General features: G+C 39.8%; 1 protein-coding gene across 4 annotated transcripts in view; it reads right to left on the reverse strand.

Annotated features, from left to right (window-relative positions):
* The window catches only part of pot1 (protection of telomeres 1 homolog), a 52,468-nt gene that overhangs the window by 4,680 nt on the left and 26,417 nt on the right, over positions 1-21,371 (reverse strand). For all 4 annotated transcript variants that reach the window (XM_067493082.1, XM_067493083.1, XM_067493081.1 and 1 more), the window contains 4 exons: positions 3,392-3,576; positions 3,152-3,234; positions 1,297-1,323; positions 496-670 (listed from right to left, as the gene is read on the reverse strand). In XM_067493082.1, the coding sequence (XP_067349183.1) occupies positions 496-670; positions 1,297-1,323; positions 3,152-3,234; positions 3,392-3,576 (470 nt within the window). The remainder of the gene's footprint in view (positions 1-495; positions 671-1,296; positions 1,324-3,151; positions 3,235-3,391; positions 3,577-21,371) is intronic.

Below are 21,371 nucleotides of genomic sequence, written 5' to 3' on the forward strand. Positions count from 1 at the left end.
GAAACCTCACCAACGTTCTCTGTGTGGAAGACGACAAAGACCATCCAAACCGTTACCAGTAAAAGGTGGTAACACATTCAAAGTGACCAATGACAGAAATGTATTTTTTTGTAGCATTTTTGAAAAACAAAACAAACAAACAAACAAAAAAACATCACAACTTTTCTAAGAATAGGGGTTAATGCATGTGTGTTTACAAAATGAAGTTCAAACTCATATTTTTTTCTGGCAGCATCATATTCATCTCTGATGAATGTCAAAGAAACAAAACAGTCAAGATGCAGTTCAACCACAGCCGAAACTGTAATGGTTGAATCTGAATCTATAATTTTGATTTCTGATTTAACATTTCCTCTGGTTGTGCAAAGTCGCAGCAGTGGAGCAGTAAAAATATTACAGTAGCACAGTCTGCGTGAGAAAACAATGACACATCTATCACCACAGGTGATAGATAAGGAATCGGATCCTTACTAACTGACTTCTGCGTGTGCTTACATAGATGTACACTGGCTGCAATAGAGTTTCAGAGCTTGATGGAGTCTGAGGGGCTCGTAGGATCTCAGCTGGACCCTGACATGGTGAACTTGACCGGGACGACACCGCTTCAGTTCGGACAGTGTCACCGGGCGGATGTCGTGACTGCAGCCTCTCACTGCACGCAGACAACACGCTGCAAACACAGATAGTTTCACATGAGGAGCAAGTAAACATACATTTACAAATCTACATATCTTTTTTGGATTTGTACATTTATTTTTAGTTGCTCATGGAGCCATTTCTGATGCACTGTAGCTTTTTTAGCGTGTTTCTTAAGGCTGCGCCTGTGTTATCAAATTGATGAAGTTCTAATGTTCTTTCATTGTCATGTTAAAAAAAAAAAAAAGAAGAAGAAAATCAAGGTTTTAAAAAGTTGTAGTAAAATACTGAAATAATATTAGAACAAAAATTTGCATTCCCTTTAATGATGAAATTTTTACTTTAATTTTTGATGAAGGGACATTCGTACTAACTGAATTTGCATTAAACATTATGTTGCTGAAAACAAAATCTTAGCTTTACTTCTTGTTGCCATTTTAAAATAAGTAACCTGTACAGTCTATGGATGAGTCCACAAGCTAAATTGAGAGAGAAAGACACAGAAATGCAAATGAACTGTTACATAACATTTAACCAAACTAAGTTTGATTAAACTTAAGTTATATATCCTACATTCTCCACTGGTTTCATTATACACATCTGGGCTGTTTAACCTTACAACAGACCTGTCAAGCAACTGCAGTGTGTTGGGTTTCATACCTGTGCCGGGCTGCCCTGTCTCACCATCTAAAACACAAACAGAGAGACCGGTTCAGGAATAGAAGAATCAATAAGTAACACAGTCTGTTAAACTGCTGAGCTGCTCCTGCTGCTGGAGGAGGAAAACAGAACATCACCTGATCTGTAAAGGATTTAATTAAAAGGTTCAAAACAAGCGCCAGTAAACGGCGTCCCTCAGCTCTTATATACCACAGTGTTTTGGTCTAATTTTCACAAATTTATTCAACACCTTCCTGATACTGAGCAGCAGTTCCTAGAAATAAAAACACATTTCATTATTAAATGGTGGTAAAAGCCTGCATTTTCTCTTGTGATTCCGCTAAAGTAAAATAGATGCCTTGTAAAAATATCGAAATTTTAATTAACGGGAGGCAGCAAGTCTTGCAGCAGATGAAAATAAAAAAGCATATTTTTTGCATAAGCAAGACCTGAGAACTGAAGGGACACGAAAGAAAGAATTATTTCTATTTCTTTGTGATATAAACACCGTGGAATAAAAAAGCTACATGATAAATGGCTTTAGATCGGAAATTCCTTATAGTCTTTTACTCTCTGTGTAAACTTTTTTTTTTCTTTAGATTGCGTGTTGCCAAATTGTTTAAAAAGAAAAAGGAGATTTTAAGCTGTTCCTGTAAAGAAACTGTGCCCCAGATACAGAATTTTGTCCACTCAGTGTTACACAACAGACATGTGGCCTGCAGGTCTGAACTTTAATGCTGAAAAGTTCTTTTGAAGCTGAAGCTGTTTGTCTGTCTGTGTGGAAACATTTAGGTCACAGTCAAAGTTAGAACTTTTTTATTTTATCTCCAGTGAGGCGTGGGCTTTTAGAAGGCCCTGCTAATGGAAGCAGCTCCCTGCAGCTTCGGTCCATCCACCCACCCGACACTCTATCCATCCAACCACGATTGAAAAGATTCGTCTATCTGAGCAGTAACGACGTTCATATTTCCGCTGCCGGCAAACACAGCGTTTAGCTTATCAAAGGACCGACATTCAACGTGTCGTCTTTAGATTTTACTGAAACCGTTTAGATTTATATTCTAAGGTATGTGCAATCAGACAGAAAATTGGGGTTTAACACAAATCTAGCATCTGAAGCCAAGTGGTGCTTTTGGCAAAGTGTTCATGTCAACTTGCTGACAATGACTGTGCTAATGTACAGTACAGCAACACGGTAAAACACCCAACATGAACACCACAGAAGAAGAATACTGGATAATTCTGGATAGCACAGCTGTCAATCAGCAAATAAATCCTAAATATAATTATAGATAATTAGAATATAATATACAATTCACCATCTTAAGTACATCACATGCATATATTACAACAACCAACACTAACAAAACTAAGTGTCTAAGACAAATGTCTAATTCCGGAGCTCTTAACCCCACTTTTGAGACAGTGACAGAGACAGTGATGCAAAGGTGATATTTATACTTTATCTGCAGAAAAAAACAAACCAAACAAAAAAAACTTCAGGCATCTCCTTCTACATGTTGCATGAGACAGAGGGTGTGAAGGGGCTAAGTGATGAAGTGCATCTTTATTTGGGTACAGCGGCATCATGTGTCAAATCTTCAAACATCACAGTGCTAATAAAGTTAAATAAATAGTAAAGCAGGTAGAATGTACGGCAGCACAACTTATAGTTTGTCTGACTGTGAAAAAGTGCTGGCTGACAAGAGGCTGGCCTCAACATGTCAGAAGTGGTCAAAAAAATAAATAAAAATAAAATAAAAACTACATTGTTTCATCGGAAAATCAGAGTTGAATAAATAAGTGTTGATTTCTCACAGTGCCAGAAAGTGTGAGCTAGAGTGTTGTTTCATACCCAGAGACTCCGGGGGAGTGCACCAGACCTCCAACAGCTCCGAGTCATTCAACTCATCAACCTCTGTGAAGGCATCGAGGACTCTACAGATACGTAAACAACAGGAAGGGGACAAAGAAAATGGACAAATGATCACATACAGTAAACAGCCTACTGTTAATACCCTAAATAACATCAGTGCATTTAATCAAGCTGATTTGAATCCTGCGTTACATTGTGGATTACATCCAATCAATAAACCTTTTTAGCTGCTGGACATCTGGGCTGTTTTCTGGAAGGACCCGGATCCCTCTGCCATATGCCGTGCCTCCGTGCAGGTGAAAAGCCAGGTGATCCAGCTCCAGTGTTTGGCTTCTGGTGAGACCCGGCACCTTACTGGATCCCGGGATAGCTCGCAGGTTGTAGATCCTCAGGAAGTCCCCGGGCTGAAAGAGACAAAACAAACACTGCTTAAGAAATTTGTATTAAAATTTAGAAACCATTTCACAGGTTAGTAGACAAGAAGTAAGAGTTGAAGATTTTGGTTTCTGTTTTTTCAGGTCTGTAGATTCCATCGGGCTTTACAATTCAGCAGGTGGCGATGTTGCACCAAACTTGCAGTTAGTGTGAAGGCAGTGATTCAAAGGACTTGCTGTGGAGGGTTTGTCATTTTGTTTTTCTTTAATCCATCAGATCTCTGTCACGAGGAGCCTGCAGGAAACCAGCAGACCCCTCACTGATGGAGTGTCACACTGTTCGGAATTTTCACCAAAGCCTTTTAATTGATTCTACATGGCAGGGTATACAGAATACGACCCCCCCCCCCCCATACACACACACACACACACACACACACGTAGTATATATATGTCATTTAATTGCCTTGTCGCTGGAGAGCAGAAGAATGACTCAGAAAGTGAATCCTCCAAAAGCGATGTCTTCTTTCAAATCCACATTCTCCGTTTTAGGAGTGAAGTTTGAGTCAGTGTGAGGGTGGATTAATAGCTCATGTCCTGAGGACTTTTTTCTGAAGATTTACATGACGAGTGCAGAGAACAACTGGGAGGACTGGAGAACTGCCACCAGTCACAGAGAAGCCATTTTATCATCTGGGAAAATCCTTGTATCTAGAACCATTTTCACATAACGGGATGTTACTTTGAAACTGATGAACAGAAGAAGCTCTAACATTTACAGCCAGGTCCATAAATATTTGGACTTTGACACAATTTTTGAAGAGAGTAGACAGGAGTACAGGGAGATGCAGCGTAAGGTGAAGGTAGAGGTGGCAACGGCCAACGAAAGAGCATATGAGGACTTGTATGTTAGGTTGGAGACTAAAGAGGGAGAGTTGGATTTGTACAGGTTGGTGAGGCAGAGAGATAGAAATGGGAAGGATGTGCAGCAGGTAACTGTGAATAAAGATAACGATGGAAATGTACTGACAGGTACCAGGAGTGTGATGGGAAGATGAAAGGAGAACTTTGAACAGTTGATGAATGAGAAAAATTAAAGGGAACGAAGAGTAGAAGAGGTGACTGGTGTGGAGCAGGAAGTAGCAACTTGGAGAGTGAGAGGATGCTGAGGACTGGAGGAGAAGTGTACTGGTGCCCATTTTTAAGAACAAGGGAGATGAGCAGAGCTGTGGCAACTACAGAGGAATAAAGCTGATGAGCCAAACAATGAAGTTGTGGGAAAGAGTAGTGGAAGCTCGGCTAAGGGCAGAGGTGAACATTTGTGAGCAGCAATATGGTTTCATGCCTAGAAAGAGTACAACAGATGCAGTATTTGCTTTGAGGACGCTGATGGAGAAGTACAGAGAAGGTCAAAGGGAGTTGCATTGTGTCTTCGTAGATTTAGAGAAAGCGTATGACAGGGTGCAGAGAGAGGAGCTGTGGTGTTGTATGAGGACGTCTGGAGCGGCAGAGAAGTATGTTTGAGTGGTGCAGGACATGTATGAGAGCTGTAAGACCGTGGTGAGGTGCTGTAGGTGTGACAGAGGAGTTCAAGGTGGACGTGGGTCTGCATCAAGGATCAGCTCTGAGCCCCTTCTTGTTTTCTCTGGTGATGGACAGACTGACAGATGAGGTTAGACAGGAATCTCCATGGACTCTGATGTTTGCAGATGATATTGTGATTTGTAGTGAGAGCAGGGAGCAGGTGGAGGAAAATCTAGAGAGGTGGAGGTCTGCTCTGGAAATCAGAGGAATGAAGACAGAATACATGTGTGTGAATGAGAGGGACCCAGGTGGAACAGTGAGGTTACAGGGAGCAGAGGTGAAGAAGGTGCAGGACTTTAAGTATTTAGGCTCAACGGTTCAGAGCAACGGAGAGTGTGGAAAAGAGGTGAAGAGAAAAGTGTCAGGTGTGTTGTGTGATAAAAGAGTATCAGCAAGAATGAAAGGAAAGATGTTCAAGACAGTGGTGAGACCAGAGATGTTGTTCGGCTTAGAGACAGTGGCACTGAAGAAAAGACAGGAGGCAGAGCTGGAGGTAGCAGAGCTTAAGATGTTGAGGTTCTCTTTGGGAGTGACGAGGATGGACAGGATCAGGAATGAGGACATCAGAGGGACAGCTCATGTTAGATGTTTGGAGATAAAATCAGAGAGGCCAGATTGAGGTGGTTTGGACATGTTCAGAGGAGAAACTGTGAATATATCGGTAGAATGATGCTGATGTTGGAGCTGCCAGGCAGGAGGTCTAGAGGAAGAGCAAAGAGGAGATTTATGGATGTAGTGAGAGAGGACATGAAGTTAGTTGGTGCAGAGGACAAGGTTAGATGGAGGCACATGATTCGCTGTGGCGATACCTGAAAGGGAACAGATGAAAGGAAAAGAAGAGATGTGTATTTCTACTTGAGTAGAATGTGTGTACGTTTCCCACCTCTGTTCACATCACCAAGTCACAAGTCACACAAGGTTCAGTATCTACCAAACAAAGAACTCACAGCCTCAGGGCTTAATGCAAGTGAAATTTCAGTGCCTGAAATGTCTTTGGGGTTACAGCAAATAGAGGGAAGGTGGGTTTACAGCATACAGAAATGACATGACAACTGATACTAATAAATAAACACGACATATTTTACAGAACACACACAAAAAAAGAGTGCACTCGATTTCATGATGTGTTTCAGTTAGTTTAGGTTGAGCTTAAGTAATTAGGGGAAACACTGTGATGGGGGAGGAGACTTCGACAAAACAGTGCACACAGTGACTTCTTTCAGAAAGACAAGAACACCAGTCTAAACGTGAATCCTTATGATAATTAGAAAAACGTACAAATGCATTTTCAGCCTTTCTTCAGCAAACTGTACTGGTACCTGTATCCAAGTCCACCATAACTTTCAAAGCTGTAAAGGATACTCAGTAATCCTGTCCTTCAAACTTTTCAACACTCCTTCCTCCATTGGGGTCTCAACAGTGCATTTTCATTTGGCTTTCATAGTGGTATGACTATTAAAAACAAAGCAAACAAATAAATAAACAAACACAATATAGTGATCTAATTTGTATCTAAGGCTCATAATAAAACGACCCTGTGTTGGAATTCAGGACGTGTTGAAGAACTAAAAGCGATGGATCTGGTCTCTTGCTGTACCAACACTCTGTGCCGGTGTATTTTGATTATGAAGGGACACGGAGTCTAAGCAAACTTTCCAGCACATTAAGTTGTTCAAAGCCATATATAATCAATACTTTACAGCTACAATGAATCAAATGACAATATGAACGTATTTGCACACAGCGATGAACCTACAGAGAATCAAAATCTACAGCTTCCCTTTGGTTTAGGCGGATTTATTGTCAGTTTCAGGTCAATGTTTGGCAGCAGTTAAAACAAAGGGAATTTTAAATGGATGAAAATATAAATAATAAAATCAATGTGAAGAAGCAGATGGGTGTAAATAGATGCATATTTTCTCTAGACAACATAAACATTGCACAAAACATATCCCCAGGTAAGTAGAGAAAGAAATCTCCCTCAATCCCATAACATATTTCAAAATAAGAGACAAAAATATGAAAACTACATTTGGAACATTTAGCCTTAGCTTTCAGTCAGACATGATTCATGTTTCATCATTAGAGGATGTACCTGGAGGATTTTGTAACATGAGTGTAATTATTCGGGGCCGGGTATGGGGTCTTCTCTTTAATAAACTATTTATCTTACTTTGTAAGAAAACCTTCGTCTTTGAGTGCATATTTTCATTTCCCTTCATCTTCAGTCGCACTTTCTCAGTAGGCAAGATGCTATTTGAATATGAATCGTTACCGAGTTCATAAGTCCCACTGAAGCAGAGAGCAAACAATGAGACCAAACAGACAGTATTTTTGTTAGCAGAATCTCAGACTCTGCCAGGGTTTTATTTCATCTGCAAAGACCTGAATGTTCAGCAGAATGAGTCACAAGAAAACAATCTTATGTACTTGGGAGTTTGGCTGCGTTTTCCCACAGGTACATCAGAGTTTAGCAGAATTTAACACAATTTGTGTTTGGAAACAAGTGCTGACAGAAGTGGGAGTGACTAATGCTCAGAGACGGCGAGATACGCCAGAGGACCGACAGCAGTGGAGGCTGTTCTGATCCAGCCCAGGTGAGCTTCCTGTCGGTATTCGCATATTAAATCCTCTGTAGCAGCCCAGAGAGACCGTGTGTGATTACAACAAGCTGACAATCAGCTGAGAGAAGACTGGAACATGACTCATCTGGTGACAGAGCCAAGGTGCAGTTTTAGTTTACTAAGGAAGCATTTGTAGATGCATTGTAGTGATGCAGGTCTTTCTCAGCTGCTTTTTCTGATTCCTACTTTAAATGTGATCTGAGGAGCACCGTGGTGGAGTGGTTAGCACTGCCACCTCACAGACAGATGGTCTCCGGTTCGAATCCTGGCCTTTGTGTGTGGAGTTTACATGTTAGCATGTTCTTCCCGTGTTAGCGTGGGGTTTCCTTTGGCTAATCTGGTTCAAAATTAATGGACGTCCATGTCAATGTTTTGCTCAGTAGCCTGCATCAACATCATCACTCTGGTGTACTACACTCCTAATAGAAGCTCTTCTGTAAAGATGCAGTATGTAATGGTTTTTTTAATCTCTGAACAATTTTCCTTTTCCGATCGCGTTGGAAGATGGTGAAGATCCAGAAGTCCACAATGATGCTGGACTTCACAAATCCACACAGAAAGCCAGTTGGATTAAGCAAAGGTTTGGCAATATGACTGGCCTGCACAAAGTCCATCCCAGACCTTTGGAATTAACCTGACACATTAACAGGCATTATCAGGCAGGTTCCAAAATGTCTGAATTACTGTGGACGTTCTGATTTTTGAAATGACTTAAGAGATCCTTAAAGAACGACCGCTCATCGGTTTGGCAGCAAGACAATAATATCAAGCATAAATTGGCCCCAGAATGTCTCAAAAATTCATCTGAATTTTTGTAAGTGGCCTAGTTGAAATCTGTGTTAGATATCAGGTTGAGGTGGGTGATTACTTTTTCACATTGGTGATTTAGGATGTGTAAGATAACACGTTTGTGTTAAATAAAATAATCACGTAAAGCTCGTATTTATTTGCTCGAGTCGCCCATGTTAAATGAAACACAAAGCGTATTTAATTAAAAAAAAAAAACACTGCTAGGTGTTTGTATTATCAAGAAAAACAGTTATTTCTCTATAGCAAATAAAAATTATTATATAAATATATGAGTCTATATTTGAAAACGAGTAACTCTAAAAAAAATTAATCAATACAAAGAAAATCACCTCATAGCTCCATCATTACTACACCAGTTGGCATGGCAACCAAAAGAAGAATCATATCATTAGAGTTTTGTTACCAGGTTTTCAGCTCTTTGACCACTGAGATCATTCATCTGAGACCACACTTCATATAATGGGCACATTATCACTGTTGGCATGTGCACAGGGGGCACACAAGTGCCATAAGACACACAGAGTACAAAGCTCAGAGAGAGATCAGGCTTTGTGACAGAAAATGGTTCCATGCAGTTTTCCCTGCAAACAAACCATTTTCTTTTTAAAAAAGGTTGAGGGAACAGAGTAGAGCACCCTGTGGCAGCTTCTGTAAGTACTTGATCTGTATGAAAACTAAACACTCCACCGTCCGCCCACTGCCCGAAAGCCAAGACGTTGCTGCAGCTGTCTCGTGGCATTAGTGCTGCTTGGCTGCTCAGTAAAAAGGGATTCCTTAAATTCAAAAGATTGCTTTGGGCTTCCACGGCTTGTCGGCAAGCTGAGGCTCCATAAAATAGCCCAAAAACCTGTGCCCTCGCTGAGAAGAAGGGGTGTTCATTTCACACCGACTTCTTTATGCAGCAGCAGGACATGGGGTTTAAAAGGCAGAAGGATCCAGCCTGACGCGACGGCAGGGATCTCTGTGCTAGAAACGTATTTGATGGGGAAGAGGGACGGTGACAACATCCACCTTATTTCAGATTATTAGCACAACTGCACTTACATAACAATCAAAGACACAAAACAGACTGTTTGTACTAACATAAATACATTTATATCATAAGCATAACACTTATAAAAGTGAAATTATTATTAAAAAGTGTCTGGTGTTGAGAAATGGCAATGTCCTGAATTAGTTAAATGATAGATTTGATCTGCTGTAGTCTTCAGAGACCACAACAGCTTTTCACTAAAAAGTAGAAAAGCTATTTCATCACAGATACAGAATTAACAAGAATACGAGACTCCAACTAAAAAAAGAAACTGTCAAAATAAGGACATCTTTTCATGGTGTCATCCAAACCAATTCACAGGAAGGGAAACAAGGCCAAACACCTGGGGTGAGCTTTTTGATTCGTTCTGCATTTTGTTATTCTAACCTGGGGGACGAAGCACCGATTCCTTCAAGAGAATTTAAAGTTCTGGACATTTTTACTGATGCTTACAGAATTAGTATTGATATTAAAGGATGACGGCTTTGCACGACTGCGTTGTTGTTGCTGGGCTGTCTTGTAAAATACTTGAGCTCAAGCTTCATTTACTCAGAAAGTCTTAACTACTTAACAAATTAGGAAGAAATCTCTTCAACACAGACATTTCTAAATACAAAGAAACACTAAGACATCTGCCTTGTTCATCAATAAAACGAAAGGCGTAATCTAATGAATCGTTTTAATTGGAGTTTTCTCTGAAAATGTTGAATAGATACTGTGTTACAATTGTTTTTACAATTGTTTATCCTGATTAACAGACGATAAGATGATGATAAGGTGACAGGTCCATTGCAACGTTGAAGAAATTCATAAACAGATTTTACACACTAACTCAAGAACTTGACTTTTGGAGAATATAACAAAAGAAAATGGTGAAAATAACAGCTTTAGACATTACAACCACTCAGGGATAAATCTGTCCAAAGTTGTGTTGTCTGAATAAATGATCTGTACATGAGATTAAGCTCAGATGAGAGCTGTGTAATGAAGCAGCAGTGTGAATGTGGATCTGAACTCTGGGTTGTTTGAGTTCTGCTTTGCTGCCTTCTTAAGTGCTAGGAGAAGTAGCATTTCTGTTGCGGCCGGGGGAGATTTGAGCCCACAGGCCAACATGAAGTCTCATTTTCCTCAGTGCTGTGTTCACTAAACAGGAAACAGTGTGGGAGTAAAGAGCGCTGCATTAGTGCATGACCCCCCAAATACATTCAGTGACATGGAAATGGGCACGCGGTCGAGTGGGTTCTAAATACGAGATAATGAGCGGAAGCTGTTGGAGCTGCTTCTTTGCAGCTAAAATTTTCTTCCTAGTATTTTAGGATGTGGCCCTTAAAGCACACAAAAGATGCAACAATAAATTATTATGGCATAAGCCAAATATCCCCTAAGCATCACAGCGACCCCACAACAAGCAAGACCTCATGGTGACTGGACGACTACTGCAGGGTACAAACAAAGCATCTGCTGATGTCTCACAGTCAAAGACTTCTGCCATTTAGTGTCTGCAAAGAATGGGGGGGGGGGGGGGGGGGGCTGCTTTATTATTACAACAATCTTTTCAGTCATCACATCCTTGTGGTTACAAATTATGTCAATCATCACAGTAAAGCTTGTTAAACTTTGGCTTTTTTAAAATTCATTTAGACACTGAGTGCACTGAGTCCATTAGTCAATGAGTCTGCAAGTCCAGGTAGGTTTGAATTCGTCCAGGTTTTAGTTGCACGATAATAGAAAAATCACCATCTAGTTGAAACTTACAACAGTTTTATCAACAAGGAAAAATGAATGAACACAAACAGCAGAAGCTATTGGACTAATGGATAACAGCAGTTTCTACTTTTACATTGCCAACAGTAAGAAACTGAAGTCCGCCAAACCCATTAGAAATGATTGGGGTTAACTTTTGTACAGACAATCAGTCCATCTATCCAGTCAAAGACATTCAACTGAAAGCCAAAATGTCGACGTGGCAACAATTCAATGAACAACTGGAAGAGCTGAAACCATGCTGTTCGCATAGAAAAGCGTTTTGGTCTCCAGAATAATTTGTGTTGTGTCAAAGACCAAACCTCTAAACTTCACATTTAATGACCTATAGCAACACATACATGAACTCTGACCATCTATTTAGAATGTGTTTGGCAAGGATGAGCAAGGATTCAGTTTAAAGGCAAGTGCAGGTTCAGCAGGACAAGAAAATGAGAGGCGTGTGGGGGTAACCACGTAAAATGCCTGTGCGGCAATTCTGCAGGAGGGTTAGAGGGGGAGATAAATGGATAAACGAAGAGCGGTAGAGTCAGAAGTAAGTAAGTAAAGTAAGAGATGGGCAAAGGGGTGGGAACAGATAAGAGGAGTTAGAGAGAATAATGGTGAGTAAAGCTGGAAATGGGCAAGTAGAAGACATTCAAAAAAAAAAAAGAAAAACTATGTTTTTTTCCCCCCAAAGTTTAGCTTCAAAGCCAACATTAACTGAATTCACAAATTAGTTCCTGACTGGAAAGAAGGTCAGAGATTATTTGTCGTTTCACTAGAGGCATAAACTGTGTTCATGACGTCTGAGACTCTGATCTACATGCTCTTGTTCTCTTTATACACACAGAGCTCAGTGTTTCTGTTGACGAAGGCGCTGTAGGAGTGACAGGCGGATGGTTCGATTAAGTGTGCTCAAAGTTCCTTCCTGTCTTAAACAAGTACAGTTCAAATAAATGTTTTATCACCTGCGTGTGTGATTCTAAAGGAATCAATGACAGAGGAGGCAACACACATCCACTAACTGCAGCACTACTCCTCCTCCTCCTCCTCCTCCTCCTCGCTCTCTGTTCTCGGCTTCTCTTTTCATCTTAATGGGCTCCTTTCTCTCCTAATGGCCTTCTTCTCACAGAAAGGCCTCAGTCGATTTCACACAATATCACAGATGATTCACCAGAGGAGCCTGGTAATTGAGGGAAATATTCCTGTTCAAACACTTCTTTAGAAAGGCTCTCAGTATGTGTCTGTGTGAGGTGAATTGACTGACGGGTGTTAAGAGACACCTGTCAAAAAAAAATCCAATAAAAGCAACATTTTGAGTACTTACAGGCCTTAAGTGTTTTGAATGAATCCTTAGATTAGCGTTTATGTGACCGTGTGAACCCTCCTGTCAGCCAAATGTGATTACATAGCTGTGATAACAGGCCAGAGCCATTGTGGGAGAAGAACTTAGTAAGTGCAATGACAAAGTAAATCACGATTGTTGAAGCACAAAGGACCAAAGCCCCGACATGCTTCAAAAGAAAAACTGACACTGAATGCACTTCAATTATTGTCACAGCCCAGTGCACATGTGGTTGCATTCCACACTTCCTCAGTCACACACACACACACACACAGAATTATGACATGAAGGGACAGCTTGAAATCTGCCCTTGAGTGTCACTGATCACCAACATCTAGTCTGTCATGAAGAGACAAAAGACACTCCAACATGGAAGTCCACTTCCAGAGCATTCAGACCCTCTTCACTTTGTTCCGTTTTGTTATGCTGCAGCCTGATACTACAAATATTTTTTTTTCTCTTTAATCTACACTCCATCCCCCTTCTTCTTTTCCTTTGGCCTGTTCCCTTTCAGGGGTCTCCACAGCGACCCATCCACCTCCATCTAACTCTGTCCTCTGCATCCTCTTCACTCACACCAACTAACTTCATGTCCTCCCTCACTACATCCATAAATCTCCTCTTTGCTCTTCCTCTAGACCTCCTGCCTGGCAGCTCCAACCTCAGCATCCTTCTACCGATATATTCACAGTTTCTCCTCTGAACATGTCCAAACCACCTCAGTCTGGCCTCTCTGACTTTATCTCCGATAATGACAAATCAAAAATAGCATTTTAGACATGTTTCCACGTGTATGAAAAAAAGTAGATGTTGCTCAAAGCTGGAAAAGGTTACGAAGTAATCTCTAGAGTTTTGATATTCATTAGTCAACAAATGATCTATAAACAAGACCGCGACACGACAAAGCTATTGGGAAAACGTTTTGTGGGCTGATGAGACTAAGGCTGAAGCCCTAAAGAGTAAAAAGCGAACCACACAGCAACATGACAACATAAAGTAGTTGAGCTGAGTGGAGATGGAATCATATGTTGTGGCCTGCTGCCTCTGTGCCGGTCTATTAAAATACAGTATCCTACAGGAGACTGTCAGGGTGGCCGTCTGTGACTAAAGCTCACAAAGGTCGGTTGTTGCTGCAGGACAATGACCCTACGACAATGTTTCACAGGTTAAATCCACTAGAAGAGCAGGTTTGAAGTTACTGCTGCCCTTCATCAGGAAATTAAGGGCTTAACTTGTTCTTTCCACCAGCTCTTTAAATGTTTCTTGGGTGTGTTCAATAAAACACAAAACACTGTAACTGTTATTAGCTTCAGTTCCACGTCAAGCTCAAGATCACATTTTATTAATGTGGAAAACAAGCTCGTTCCAAGGGGTCCACATACTTTTCCCATGCGACCATTTCACAAGCATAGAGTGCTACTACACCTCCTCTTCCTTTCCTACAATTAGTACATTTAAACCAGTTAAGAGTCAAAATGAGTTTACACAACCACACAGTTCCTGCCAATCCTTTACAGTTCTCACATTGACAACGATTTAAAATGAACGCAACCTTAATTTAATTTTCACAGCACAGCTGTCTCCATCATCAAGTAAAATTATTCTTAAAGCACGAAATGACAGGTACTATTTTGAAAATCATAAATGTATATATAACCCAAGCTGATACAATTTTAATAAATGTTTTGGTAAGCAGATGACTGATAGATAAGACCTATAAAAAGTATATACAGTTTGCTCCAGTCCATCCAAAAAACAAAAACAAAAAATCTGGATATGCCAAAACCAGGTCATGAACAGAGCACAGTATTGAGTATTGTGATATGCCAGAATACAGGCATATCACAATTTGGCCATTTCTTATTATTTCCCAAAAAGTATTTACAACAATGATACAGGCAATGGCCATGTTCCACTATTGACTAATTCTTTACAAAAATATCAAACTAATTCCGCTGAAATCCTAAAAATACCATTATTGTCCAGTCGGTGGACCCGAATTTCTATTCGCTTTAGGCTAATAGTTGTGCACAGAAAACAATTTACAAGCAATGGAGTTTCTGAGGTCACAACAAAAAGTTTTTATTAGTTTACAGTGAAAGCTTCCATTGCATATAAGTGAACATATTAATTTCCTGTTCCTGTCATTCACTTGATTGCTCTCATTGCTACATTGAACTCAATCTGTGCTGATGACTCAGATCATTTAATAAATAACATAACTATAAATAACATGACATGAGGTTTTTAATGTTTTTTCCCCTTTCAGTTATAAAAAAGACCCGGCTCACCTTCACAGACTAAACATTTAAATGACTCTATAACTACAACTGACAGACAATAACTTCATACAGTGATAATGAAAAAAAAATAATGAAATAAAATTAACTTCACTTGGGTAAATGATTGGTAAATGAAGCAGAGATGAACGAATAGCATCCGAGTCGTTTTAGTCATCGCGGAGCCTCATTCAAAGTGAAAACTCACTGGTAAATTCACCACAGGAGGAGAAGAATCACGCTGTCTATTCTGAACAACTTTACAAAAGTAAACCTAATAAATATAAAAACATATTAAAGTCATACTGCATTTCTCATGTTATTAATAATAATAAGGGTAATAATAATAATTAATAATATGTTGTCTGCAATGAGCACATTTACATTGATTCTGGATTGAGGCAGATCCGATTAAAACTATAGCAACTGGATACTTTATCAGATTTATCCTATTTAGTTGTTAAACCTCAGTCAAGACAGAGGATCACTGCATGCAGGGGTTTTGATGTGTGTCATATACGGCCTGAGGCTCTTGCGCTCTACCAGCTTTATTGGAAGGCAATGCTTCAGGTAATAAACAAACCTTTTTTTTCCCCCCTCAGATTTCTTGGTAGTGCTTTTCAGCACAATGAAAAATATATACTTACTGGTAACATCATTAAAAACCACCCGGCGAATTTCGTGTGAATCACCCTCTGCTCTCAAATCAGCGCTGCCTCATCGAGGCAGGGACTCCACAAAACCTTTCAAGGTGTTTTCTAATGTCTGGCACCAAGACAGCAGCAGTTTCCATGGGTTTCCATGGATCGAGCTCCCATAGCGCATCCTGGGGTCAGCGTTTCTACAACAAAATGATGCACAAACATCTGGCTGTCCACACATAAGCGATGGACAGGGTTTAGCACGGACAATCTGTTCTACAGTAGCTCTTCTGTAGGATCTGACCAGATGGGCTACGCTTCGCTCCCTATTGGCATCAATGAGCTTTGGGAGACCTTGTCACTGGTTAGCCAGTTGTCTATCCTTGAACCTGTTTTGTTTGTCCTAGGCCAGCGCACACTGGGAAACACCCCAAAAGTCCTGCTGTTGTGGAGCTGCTCTGACCCAGTTTTCTAGCTATCACATTTTGGTTTTAAGCAAAGTTGCCAAGATCCTTACACTTGCAATTCGTTCCCGTTTTCCTACATATCAACGTCAATGACTGACTGTTCACTTGCTGCCTAAGATACAGCTCGTCCCAGAGGTGCCATTTATCAGGCCATTGTCTTTAAACGCCAACACGGAGAGACGTACAGACAGAAAATCATTTAGAGTCACCAATTAACCCAACATGCATGTCTTTGGAATGTGGGAGGAAACGGGGAAAACATGCAAACTAGACCTTTCAGCTGTGAGGCCACAGCGCTATCCACTCCACCACTGTGCTGCCGACAGTTGCCATTTAAATGAGAATCAATGTTATTCACTTCAACCTGTCAGCAGTTTTAATGTTGTCGCTGATCAATGTGGAGTATGTCACCAATAGGTTTACTGCTGGACATACTGCCAAGATGTTATATTGTTTGTTCACAGCAGCTCGATATGTTCGAGGGTGTTGTGGCTGGTAATCTTTTTCTTTCGCTGGAAACCTCTGAGCGCTCATTTCTTTTCTTTCAACATGAAACATGATTCCAAAAGAAAAGAGTGTGTGTTAAATGTGGCTGAAAGGAAAGTACCCAGTTAAAGTATGTGTTTATGGAGTTGCACCATCATCTGCATTTGGGTGAATTCAGCTTTACTTGAAAAGTTTAATAGTATTTTGCAATATAAATATTAGAAATAAACATATTAGTTGCTGCCCTTCAGCCAAAAGGTCCCTGGTTAAGGAGTTTGCATGTTCTACAACAAATAGCTTCTGGTAGTTCAACACTGAACACGATGTTCTCACAAAATGAAACATTTGAAAACACCACTTTGAGCCTTTGCCGAGAGCTGAACTCAAGTAAAAGACACCAAACCAGGCATTTAAACATTCAAGGCCCTGAGGGTTAAAGATCTAAGGACATTTTTAAATTTTGTTGTTAAAAAAAAAATAAATAAATTTTTAAAAACTTAAAAAAAAAAAATTAAAAATCTATTTATAGTTATCTGTATGATTTTCTAAACAAAAAAGGACTAAATGGGTGTTAAAGGGGTGTATAACACGTCAGAACAAATTAAGAAACAAAAAGGAGCTGAAACCACTCAGAGGTCAATTTATCCTTAAACATATTCAAAATGCATTTCAAGTTGAACACCGGCTGTAACTTTGCCACAGGAGGTCATGCAATCTGGTTTCCTTAGCTGTAATTCAGTCATTTCATCGTTGGAACAGTCACTTTGATTATTACAGGGTACATGCCCTCGTATGGAAAAAGTAAAAGTAAAACGGACAAAACGGCTTCTGCTGAAACTTCCGCCAGTACACAGCTCCTCATTTCCAAAGTAATAAAAACAAAACGACAAAATCCTTGAGCTGCTGAGGCATCAAGAAAAACAAAAAAGAAAGGCAGGACATTTATGACTACGGAAGGATTATTAGGTATAATACTCTATAATTTGATGAAAGGGAGCTTTTACATTGAAGGGGACCTTTACAAAAGGTGGTAATTTCATAAACTGATATTTGAAAGAGTTATTTAATATGTGCTGTCCTTGCAAGTATTTAGAGAATGAGTTGACATTGGAAAGTAACTTCACAGAAAAGGCAACATGCAGATCTGATCAGAAAACTTTCACGTTAACAAGGGACAGTGATTCATTTCCACCTCATTCATTTTAAATAGGGTGGCCAGAACATTAAAAGCACCTCCTTATAATACACTCGAGTTAGACTACACTACCCACTTTGACCTCAACGATAAGATCTACTCTTGTAAAAGTAGGAATCACAGCAGAGCCAGAGTTAGTAGCAATAAAAAAAAAAAAAGAAAGAAAAAAGAAAAAAACCTTTGAAAAGGAAAATTGGATTTTGTGAGCTCATGTCATGTGCTGTCAACTGCAAAAAACACTAAAAGGTGAAAACGTAGGTAAAGCAACAATGCTTGTACTATAACAAGTAATTTGGGCCAGAGTTCCTTGTTACTTCGGGCCTCGGTGTAGAACTAAAATGGTTGCTATCAAGCAACAGGGGCAGGAAACATTCTATTTGTCATGACTGTGCCTGTCATTAGTGTGTAATGTTGGAAGAAGTCTAAATAGTTAGGAAGAAGAGTAAAACTAGCCGTTCGATGTGCAGTCAATTGCACCTAATGACACATTCATGTGTAAACGTCAATAATGTTGCAGCTGATTTGAAAATGTTTATGTACCAACAGATGGTTAATCAATGATGGCATCATGGTAGCAGAGGGCAGTAGGTGGTAGAAGAGCATTGTAGAGGAAGTGAAGATCAGCTGGATGGAGCAGAACTGATTGATTTCAAGATGGTAGTGCAAGTTAAAGCTGCATACTGCAGCCTTATGTACAGTACTTAGGTACTTTTGACAATTGCGAGAGGTATAATTTTGTGTATGTACTTCGGGTAGTAAAGTGCAGGTTCACTGCAGTGCAAAGCAAAGTACCTGGTACCAAGCATGTAGCGTGTGTGTACTTTAAGTACATTGGTCTAATGTGACAAACGGGTCAAAAGCTTTAAAAAAAAATAAAAATAAAAGTGTCAATAATGCACTTAGGGTTTGATGTGCTCAACAGAGCTTTGTAAGTACCCTGTCTGAGAAAAACAGGTCTGACAGCAGAAAAGCTGCATGTGTGCGTGACTATGTTTGGTCGTTAGGAAACAGCAGCTGGCTGTGTGGTTTCTCTTGTAATTCAATGTGACTTTGTGACCAGCACAGTGTAATTTATGTCTGAGACCTGAATAAAGATGGATGTTCTCCTCTGTCTCACACACACACACACACACTTCACAGCAGACAGAATAATCATTCTAATAAGCCTCGGGTGGACTTGTCTCATGTTACATGCCCTCTAAGAAACGCTCGGTGAATCTGAATACAGTCGACATTGACTCCTCTGACCATTACACAAAGACGTTTCTAGAACGATAGTCCTTGGACGGTGACTGACAAATTGTAATCAGTGGCCCTTTACTCTTTTCATCACAACAAAATGCCTAATCACAAACCGACGATGAAAACACAATTTTAACTTTAACTCTGAAACCAAGTCTTAACCTTTAAGAGCTTTTTAAAGTTTTAAGGCCCAAACAATACTCGGTCCAAACTAGGACTATCCGCTTACAACTTCACCACTATATAGGAGCCAGTTACAGCAGCTCCTCTCTGTGTTTTGTTGTCTCCTGCCAACTGAACGGGGGCTTTTTATCAGAGCGTAAATAAGAAATAAGACTGTATTCACAGCTTGTGTTACTTGTCACATTTCATGTTAGGGCATTTTCAAAGTCTGGAGAAGGCCATGTAGGATGCAATCTTCTATCATCTTCAATCTGACTCTCATACAAGCCCCACACTGCTAGTACACTGCTGGTACTGTATGAACTAAACGGGCCCCATAATTAGCTGTTCATTGCGTTTTGGATGAGTAAAAACAGCAAATGCTGGAAACTAACCAGAAATCCAAGCAAGTTCTGACCTACACAAACAGCAGGGGGCTACATCTTCTTGACATGTCTACCACCTTCTACGAGTTACCCAGGAAATGTAGCGAAACATGTAAGACCACAGTATACAAAGGTGAGCGGAGATCACTCATGGATATATGCACTAACCCAAAATACCTCCTCAATGTCTTTACTTTCTTGACATATATTAAAAGAAAAAAAAAATAAAAATGTAGAAGTGCAAATAAAAGCGCCTCAAGCATCATAATTTGTGTGTGTGCGCGCGCGTCTTTTTACACCCATTACGGATGCTACTAAGTCGTTTGCCGTTCACTTCCTGCTTCAAAACTACTAAAATCTTTTCTACCGTTTGAAGTCCAGTCTCTGTGCAGTTTGTGCCCTTTTATGGGTGCTGACATAGGGTTACCCATGTAACAGCCACCCTGTCGCTAGCTAAGAGCTTCATGTGATGGAGTACAGGATAGCAACTGATAGAAATAATTGACAAAACTACAAAAGCAACACCCAATTCTCAAAATAATACTTGCTTTAATCCTCCTACAACCACTTAGATTTATCTCACAAACACAAGGTGGCTATGAAACCCAGGTTGGGCACCACTACGCTAAACCCCAATTTACTGCTGAAGCAAAACTTTACACCAACGCTCGGATGTAGTGCAAAAAAAAAAACAAAAAAACCGAAACAAAGGTTTAATGAGGGTCCAAGCTCCCACAGTTGCATGTTAACGAGCCCTTGTCTGAAGCAATGATAACAGCTGAAAAGTAAGGAATGGAGAGGAAAGCGAGAACAAGATGGGAATGAGCAAAGTGAGATCTCAGATTACATCCTTTTTAAACATTCAAATTGATGATTGTGTGGAGTGTGATCTGAGGTAAAGCCTGTGGTGTTCTGAGCCACTGAGAACTAATCGGTTTGTTTTGCAGAACAGAGTGAAATGAATGGAGGAGGAAGGTGAACAAAGACACCGTGCACAGTCAGGTGGTAGAGGTTGAGAGAGACTTGTGTAAGTGTTGTGTGAAATAAAGCTTGGTTGTGTTCAATGTTTATCGGCCTTACATGCTAAAATTTGCTGAAATGCATAAACGAATAATCGCATTACCATTATCCTCAGTGGGCCTGGGTTCTCAAGTTTCAGTAAAGATAATAAAGTAAAAAATAAAGTTTATACATTAGGTTTTGAAAAAAAGCCATTGTAGTTTTTATTTAGTTAAGAATAAAAGATGAAACGGGACCAGTGTGGAGTCAAAGATCATCTACCGAGTAAAGATTAAACAATAAAGTTTGTTAACAAAAATTATGTTATGTTATGTTATTATGCAGAACAAACTGTATAACTAAAATTAAATATCGTAATTCAGTTTTTAAAAATATTTCAAAAACCACTTTTGTTTTTCTATTGAAGTTAATAATACATTTGGTTTATAGGAATACATGCAGTTCAGGATCTTGCTGTGCTGATCACATATACGATCATACATGTGATCAGAGCAGAAGGTTACACATTCAGATGCAATCAGATTAATGGAAAGCAATAAACGCACTTAAAACCCAAGTTGTTCCAGAAACTGGGAACCAGAGTCCCTTCTGCAAATTTATATTTCCACTGTGTCTGAAAAACAACGAGGACAAGAAAAATGAGTCCGATGACCAATTTGCTTTGTTTTCGCAACTACAACTAACATCAATCAATCATGAAAGTATGTTGAAATGTAATTTACACAAACCATTCAGTGACTGATATTCAATCGAAAGGTAGAAAACCTCATCTGTACATTCCTTGTCGTATTGATACTTCGGTCAC

This window comes from Channa argus, chromosome 23 (assembly GCF_033026475.1).
Source record: "Channa argus isolate prfri chromosome 23, Channa argus male v1.0, whole genome shotgun sequence".
Lineage (NCBI taxonomy): Eukaryota > Metazoa > Chordata > Actinopteri > Anabantiformes > Channidae > Channa > Channa argus.